The sequence below is a fragment of the Parasteatoda tepidariorum genome, chromosome 2 (assembly GCF_982258835.1).
Source record: "Parasteatoda tepidariorum strain Cologne lab strain chromosome 2, Ptep-v5.0, whole genome shotgun sequence".
NCBI lineage: Eukaryota > Metazoa > Arthropoda > Arachnida > Araneae > Theridiidae > Parasteatoda > Parasteatoda tepidariorum.
Window position 1 is genome coordinate 46,302,140 of NC_141756.1, and position 9,230 is coordinate 46,311,369.

Sequence of the window (9,230 nt, forward strand, 5' to 3'; positions counted from 1 at the left end):
TTCTATTTTGTAAATCCTCATCTACTTCAGAAGATTGCGACACCATTTCTTTATGATTAGTCATATGCTTATTCAATGTCTGTTTAGAAAAACACACAAAATTACACTTGTCACATGTGTAAGATTTTTGAAACCTAAATGTGGATATTCGTGGCTTTTTTGGTTCAGGAACTTCTTCATCACTTACTTCACTGTCAGAGAAATGATTTTCTTCATCTTCACTAGTTTCTTTATTTAAAATATGTGATAATTCATGCCCATCGAGAGTACTTTTACGGGCAAAAGTCTTTCCACAAATACTGCACGTATGCTTTTTTACATCAGTTTTCTCAGAATTGTCATTGATTTTATTTTCTGAATCCCCAGAATTGCTAAGATTTTTATCACCTTCTTCTTCAATGGTATCATCACTAAGATGCTTAGGACTCGGTTTAGAAGACGATAACGTAGAACACTTTCCCATTTTGATGTGCTTATCTAAGCATGCTTGATAAGCAAAAGCCTTATTGCATGTATCACAAGTCAATGTTTTAGATTTAGATGACCAATGCCTTTTTAATGATAACTTGACAGGTTCTCTTGCAGAGTTTTTCTTGGACAGATTTCTTGAATTATGAGATGTAACCCGTTTCTTTATAGTAATTTTAATTTTCTCTTCAAAACCATCCTCATAACCATCATCGTAGGTATGTTGAATTGAATGCCTTAATAACATTCGTTTATTAGAAAAACTTTTCTGGCACACTTCACAAGTATATTCGCTTTTACTTCCTAATCTTAAATTATAAGTTTTTCCCTTATTCTCATTTTCTTTCGCACAGTATTTACAGGTATAGGGAGCACCATCGGCGTGGAGAATTATGTGGCGTTTAAGCTGAATTTTAAAAGTAAAAGTTAAGCCGCAGGTAGTGCACCGATGAGGTTTTTCATCACTATCAACTTGTTTATCATCATTGGGTGAATAAATTTTATGACATACTACGCAAGCCATGGTAATCAGTAAATGAAATCACCAAGATTAAAAATATTGTTGTAAGTTTTATAAAACAAAATAAACTAAAAACCTGTGCTTATATAATATGAAAGAATACATAACTAATTTTAACAAAATATCACTGCTTACAATTTTATAAAAACAAGCGTCAAGATTAATGAAAGGTTACAGTTACTAAACTTAATTCAAACTTAAATCATTATGGATCAAACCTTCAGCAAAACAAGAATAGGCAGTCATTGTACTGTTGCAGTGTCCGGTATGATTTTTGTCGGGCAGAAATAGAAATAAACCGCCGTCTCTTCAAATTCAACTATCTTGTTATCGAAAATATTAGCGATAAATTTCAATTGTTATTTAATTAACGCGATTTTTATCATAACTACGACGAAAATTAAGAAAGGGGTACTTACTTATTCGATATATACATCTTTCTGTTCAGTTTACGGATACTAAAAATTACTTCAAAATGCAAGATGTTAAATCTAGAAAAGATAGTACGAATGAATTGTTCGTACAAAAGGTTTTAAGTTTAGAACACGGATTATTTTATAATGATGATGTCGAAGTAGAATCCTCAGTGGAAGAGGATGTATTGTTTTTCGAAAATGAATCGTCTCTGGCAAAAGAAAACATAAAATTATCTGAAAAAACTGCTTCAAATTCAGGAAAGGCATTATCTTTTTTTAGTGATGAAGTTGTATCTTTTAAAAAGAGTGAAGTCCCAGTTTTAGAAAAAGAAAAATCTTCTCTAAAGAATGAAAATGTTTTAAATTTGACGCAAATACCAGTTGGGGAAAGGTTTTCAGATTCAAACAAAGTTTCTCAGGAAGTATTAGGAAACAGAACTGAAGAAACTGTAAAAAGGTTTACTTGTAATCAATGTAATAAGAGTTATGCTCGATTTCATAATTTTAGAAAGCACATGGAAAATCACAATACAAAATTGAAATTTGAATGTGATGTTTGTAAAAGAAAATTCATTTCAGCTGAGTTTTTAAAGAGCCATTTAGCAGTTCATTCAGTTACAAATCTTGAAGGTGAATCGTACAATCAAGATATTCATTCCACATCAAATTTTGATAGAAAATCTCGCAATCAAGGTGTTCATTCAGTAACAAATTCTGAAAGTAAATCCAATGATCAAGACTCGTCTGCTAACAGTAAAATTCAAAGGAATTTTCGTTGCAAAATTTGCAATAATTCTTCTATTGATTATTATAATTTGTGTGCACATGTTAAAAATCATGTAAATATAGCTGTGTTATTTTGTTGCCAAGTTTGTAATAAATCTTCTTATCAAGAGAATAATAAAGAGAAGATAGAAAAGGAGAATAATGACAATTGTCCATGTGAATATAAATGTAACACTTGCAAAATAGGTTTTATTCATGAAGATGCAATATATGTACACCATCATTTAGTACATGGTGTAAAATTATTTCCAACGATGCAAGAAATGGTGAAAAGTTGTGTATCACTCCCAAAAGCAAAGAAAATGCCTAAGTGTGAAATATGTGGAGTAACTTTTAAGAGAAACAAAGACCTTAATATTCATCTTGCGATTCATAATAATATGCAAAGGGAAAAAAAACATGAATGCTCAGTTTGTGGTAAAAAAGTTACGTCTAAATCATCTTTAAATCATCATATGCGAATTCATACTGGTGAGAGACCTTGGTCTTGTCAAATATGCGAATTCAGTTCAACTCACAAAAGTTCTTTAAAAATACACATGCGTACTCACACAGGAGAGAAACCTTATGAGTGTAAAATTTGTTTTAAAACATTTGCATCTAAAAATAAACTCAATGTTCACTTACGTGTTCATACAAGAGAAAAGCCTTATATTTGTGATTTTTGTAAGAAGGCCTTTTGGAGAAAGTCAGATCTGAATGAGCACTTCATTATTCATACTGGTGAACGTCCGCATGTATGTGATGTTTGCGGGAAAGTGTTCAAATATCCTTTTAAATTAAAAATGCATTATAAACAACATACTCAAGATAAGCAGTATGAATGTGAAACATGCAAAAGGAGATTTTTAACGAAACATCAGTGGAAAGAACACACTTACACACATACTGGGGAAAAACCTTATGTGTGCACATTTGGGGACTGTGGAAAAGCATTTAGTCGATCAGCAATATTAGGTAGGCACTATCTAATACATACTGGTCAGCAACCTTATATCTGTGAGATCTGTAAAAGGAAATTTAATCAGAAGACGTCACTGACTCGTCATTATGTCGTTCATACTCAAGAGAAGCCATATTCTTGTGAATTTTGTGACCAATCTTTTACTCAGAAAGCTTACCTTCAGTTCCATAAACGGCAAAAGCATGGTGAGGATATGGCTATTAAATAGAAAGATTTCCAGAATTCATTATGAGAGTAATTGCTATGTATGTGTTCTTGTTACGAAAGTTTTCATGAATATAAATGTATAGATTTGATATTGTATAAAAGGTGGTTTGAAATTGACAGTCGTTAGATGGAACTTTATTGCTAAAAAACTAGTGGATCAAAAATGTGTTCGACCTGAAAAAGACAGTAAAAAAATTTTAAAGAAAATTTTTTATAATTTTGACAATCCAGGAAGATTTTACATGAATTCAAGAAGAGTTTCATTTTTATTTTTTAAAAAGTTTCTGAGTAATTGTTTAAAAAAAGTAATTTTATAAATAAGATATAATTTGATTAGGGGTGTAACAAATAGTGATTTGGCCGAATATTGATTATTCAGTGGCTAAACATATTTTAAAAAAAAAATCCTTAATAAATATTATTTTTTCATGTATTAAAAGACACTGAAAATTAATAAGAAATATTTAAGATATATAAGTGAGAGCAATAACACTTAGCAATATCGTGAAAGCAATAGCAAAAAAAAAGTAAATAATAAATAAATAATATTTTCCGAAAAAGTACACATAAAACGTTAAAGGAAATATAGTCTTCACTTTTAAAAATGCTGCTCTACTTTTTCATATAGTCGTATTTTTAAAAGTATAACATTCATGAGAAATGCTCTTTAAAAACTATCATAATAAAAACACTGATGAAAAGAAAAGTTAATATAAGAAGAGAAATATATATTTTTTTTAATTTCGTAAAATATAACTTGAATGTTGAAAATCACGGCTTTTTTGTTGCCGCCTATCTGTGTTACCGTACGATAAAAAAATGAAGTCTATCATAAATTGTTCAATAAAATGAGGCACTATAATCAGGGTTGCAAAAAACCCACCTGCCCGGGTTTTACTGGGTAAAACCCACTCTAAAGTGGGTTTTATTGGTTTTTTCCAAGATTGATTTCTTTTTTTACTGTTATATTAAAGAGCTATTCTATTGAAATATATATGTAGTCTAGTCTAAAAAAAATTAACCTATAGTGAACAAACTAATTGTGTTGGAGACTGAAGAGTCACCTTGCTGGCTAGATTTGACTGTATGGCCATTGAATATTCAGTGCCATTCATTCACTTTCTATGCAAATAAAAAAAATTTCCTCAAATATTTTTTAAGATTAAAATATAAATAAAAAGTAATCCTGTGTTAAAATAAGTTTCAATTGTGTGATGTATGTGGGTACATATAACATTTTGGATTGAGATGTCAGAAGAAACTTTTTTCAGACTTTCACATCAATTTATTTATATTAATTATCTATATGAAGTCAATTTATAAAATTAAACTTAATTATTAGTATCGAAATAAGCTTTTTTAAAATAAGGTACTTATCCCTGCCCTACAAAACCCGTTTTTTTTTGCAACCCTGACTATAATAAAGACAGCAACAACAACATCCTCAATCATTAAAACAAAAATGCAAAATAAAGTATGTTATATATGTTCACCTGAATGTAATTTTAAAAAAATCAGCAGTAAGAAACACATGGTTTAGTATAAAGTTATCTAGTTTCATTTCTTGAAACTTGTCTTCTAGAACATAAGTTTGCAAGTTTGAATTTTAAAATTTAACATATATGTGTAAAAACTATATGAAAGGATCTATAATAAAAATACTATTTTAGATTATTCTTTATTTAATCTATTAAAATTCCAAAAAAATTTTGTCAAAAAATATTTTTTTAAAAAAATACTTGACCAAGCAAATATTTGGCAAAGGAGCCAAAGATTCGCTACATCCCTAAATTTGATTCAATGGTTTTATTATCTGATGTAGTATCCTAAATATTGTTGTCTATATCTTGACTAAACTACTTATGGATACAAATTTATATTAAATTTTAATGGAACTATTTTCTTCTAACTGAGTAAATTTTGGTAGATAAATTTATTTATAAACTTGTTAAATCTTTCGAATATAAATTTATAAGATGCATAATTTTATATTTCACTATTTTGTGCTGGTTGATAATTTTATGAATGATGTGTTCTTTTTAAATAAATTCACATTTTATTTTTATGAAAATAATGTTTTTCTTATGAAGATAATACTTGTTTGATCGCAATTTTATTTTGGATGTGGTTACAGCCGACAAACAGCTTACAAAGATGGCCTAATGTTTAGTAGTTTTTCAATTAAAATCTTGATATAACCCAAAGGGTGCCCTGGACAGAAATATAAAATTATATTACAGACAGTTCATAACTCAAATCGATACTTTGGGAATATTCTGTTGACGCTCGCGAAAATTTTTTGGTGCTATCATAATCAAGAGTAATTTCCAAAATAAACACATTCAATTTATCAAATAATAATAACAAAAAAAAATGTAAGTGTGAACACAGTAAATGTTATAAAATTTACAATTATTGGCACAGAAGCTACCTTTTGATGATAATGGTTGACGAGATAATTCCAAAGTACAAAAATGTTCAATGGGATAATCCCTAAGTACCTTCAAATCTGTGGGGGACTGAAAAATAACTTTGACTTACCCTTACTTTGCAATTTTTTAAATTTTTTTTATGTATAATAAGTTTGGATGTATTAAAATAATGTATATAAGTTTTGATGTAATATCGTATTAAAGTTTATGAACTACAGAGTAACAAAAGTTTAAGAAAAATAAACTGGATTATAAAGTTACCTTACTTTAAATTGAATTTTACATTTTTCTAAAGTAATCTGACATTTTTCATTGACTTAAGCACTTTTGAGCCTTTGCAATCAATAAATCATCCATTTTTTGTGTGTGCAAAAAATATAGATGATGAACTGCCAAAATGGTCAGTTTCTCAGACATTAGAAGGTGGGTACTAGGTTCTCTCTTTAGATCTGGAATCTTGAAATTGTTACCATAGATTGCACATGATGCAATTTGTTATGTTGAGTACTCTGCAAATCTGGATTTCAGACTGGCCTGCTTCAAGTCTCCCCACAATTCACCACCTCACTCTATCATTTAAATGTTGGTGGTTAATTATTTCTGTAGTTTGAAATCAAATTAAAAGAATCGGTTAAGATTGCTGGGAAAAAAACATCTAGAAATTTGGAAAGATGTGTGAGCTAACAAATTGCAAATAATAGCTCCAAAGTTGGGTTTTTACTAGGAGAAAACTAGATTTTGCTAGTACATGATAAAAACTATGGAAAAATCTGGTAAATACTACTAACCCATGTTTATTTATTTACATAGTAGTTTGTTATTTATAGCTATTAGGAATATATATTATTTACCTATTATAGCTAATATTAAGAATTATTTGATGATATATATTTTTATATATATGTATATCAGCAAGTAACAAGCCATTGGACAAGTGATATGATGTAAAGCAGTGGTCTCAAATCCCAGGGCTGTGGACCGGTCCCTAAATCAAATGGTACCGGACCCCCCAAGAAACATTTGATTATTCACTGTAGTGTATTTCTCCCAGGTTTGTGCTATTTTCTATGGACGAGAGGTTAACTGGGAGACATCACCAATACCACAAATGTAACAGGTTTTTTTTTCCGTGTATAAATACACTCTAAAAATTATTAAATCATAACAATCTAAAATACAAATAATCAACGTTCGCCTTTCACTTCAAGGGGCTGTAGAAAAATTATCAAACGTTGACCGGTTCACGGTTGTAAAATGGTTAGGGAGGTAAGGTGTCTCCTAAATTGTAAATGTTTTCACATAACCAGGTGAGGCAAATCTTCTCACTATTAAAAACTGACAAACTTATAAAATTTTCAATATGAGCCAATAAAGATTTAAAATCATATTTATAAATTACATTATTGTATTATATCATTGTATACTATAACTTTATTACAGCTGCATTTATTTACAGAAAATAACTGGAAAATTCAAGCAGAATTTTATTAAAGTATCAAATGATAATATTTTTTTTCTTTTTTTTACAAAAGGATAGTTGGAAGATCTACAGTAGCAATAAAACAAGGATTTATCTTACCAATCTTTTGTCATTTATTTTTATAAAATTAGATTAGAAAAAAAGATTATTTTACTCACACTGACAACATATTAATACACAAATGTTTTATTATGGACAAAAGTTACGTAAATTTATAAATCAATATATGATAAATGTAATGGCAAAAACAGGCCTCCTAGTGGTTCAAATAGAAAATAATAATAAAAAAAGAAAGACTAGGACAAAATCAAGATAACTTAAGCTCAGAATATTTTTTTAATAGAAAAATAGAGCAAGAAAAACAAACTAAGAAGGTATAATTTAGAAAATTAAAACACCTATCTGAAAAGTTATAATTTATGGTCTACTTACCGAAGCATTTTTTTTCTTCAACTTTAATCAAAATTGATAAACTAAAATTTTATTTCAGAATGACTGTATTCTTTAAAAAAAATATATGATAATTCCTATCTTATTTTAATATTTAGAGTGCTGATAAGCTTGACTTAAATCTCATCAAGTTAATTAACAACAATTTTTTAGCAAGATGTATGGAAACAATGAAATGAAGGGTAATAGCTTTTGACTTCATTGATAACACTGTATGTAGATCTTAATAGTTAGCTATATTGCAACAAAAAACAGCAGACAAACCAATCATTGCAACAAAAAACAGTATTTTTCTCTTACGGATTAAGAAAACTTAACTGGTGGCCACCTACAACGTTTGCAACATAGACATTTCAGTTTAATATTGCAAGTGAAATGTTTCTTACTTTTTTATATTGATACCAGAAATGAAAAAAAAATGTCTTTTTTTTTTTTTTTTAAATCTCTATTTTGAGTATACATTGCTCACTTAAACATATAAAAAAAGGAAATTGTTGCAAAAGAGGAAGGCTAGTAATATTTAACTTTTTACAAACATACATTTTTTGTAGATTTAATATTAGCATTTTGAGCAGTATCTCATACGTCACACTTGTTATATTGAGTATTATAAAGGAGTAATAATAGTGCTCTATAATAGAAAAAAAAGAGATAAAAAAGAAAAATCAGGGCAAAATATGTTTCATTAGGAATATCAAGAAAATTTTGACCCTTGCAAAAAATTTTAGAACATTACTTCTTAAAATTGTCATATATTACACTGCAATGTGTAATACAAGACTATTTAAACAGTTCGAGAATTCTTGCTTCAATACTGCATTAATGTATGCTTTTAAGATGTTCACAGAAATAGTAGAAACAATAAGAAATTTTTCTGAGGATGGAAAAAATGTTTCTTTGTTCAAAACATGGGAATTTTTTTTATTTTCTTACTTGGTAAAAAACAGGTTTTTCCCAAGAGGGTAAAACAGGGTGTGTAGCATTTTTAAAGAGTGCTTATTTTTGATTTCTGTTTTTTAATAGCACTTGAAGGTGCTTTTTACATTGGGTGTTTTTAAGAAGTGCTTAATTTCCTCTTTTCCAAACTGAGAGAGTTTTCACTTAATACTCTTTTTTTACTTTTTATAATTGTATTATTAAATTTAAAATTTTCAGTACTCTTAAGTTGTTTTATGAAAAAACTCAATATTTAGAGGCAACATTTAAAAAAATTATCATAAGTCAGGGGCTTTCACAATTTTAAAAGCATCAAAAAATCTTATGTTATTCAGATTTGTTATTTGAAAAAACTTTAACTCATCTCTTAAGGATTTGATTTAAAAACAATTGATTAAATATTATGAGTGTTTTGTTGTCATAAAAAAATATCTACTTCCCTATATAGCCAATATTCATTTTAAAAACAGTAATTAAAGTAAAACTGCTGAAAATATCAAAAATTCTCTAAGACAGATATTTTCCTTTCATTGAGGCTTTAACGATATAATTATGATGCATAAGTAATATT

The 9,230-nt window shown here is 28.4% G+C and overlaps 1 protein-coding gene across 1 annotated transcript; it reads left to right on the forward strand.

Annotated features, from left to right (window-relative positions):
- Nucleotides 1–1,249: 1,249 nt before the first annotated feature.
- LOC107452569 (uncharacterized) lies at nt 1,250–3,478 on the forward strand. Its single transcript, XM_016069067.5, has one exon. It carries the CDS (start codon nt 1,464–1,466, stop codon nt 3,360–3,362), a length of 1,899 nt encoding a protein of 632 aa, XP_015924553.1. The 5' UTR covers nt 1,250–1,463; the 3' UTR covers nt 3,363–3,478.
- The last annotated feature ends 5,752 nt before the right edge of the window (nt 3,479–9,230 follow it).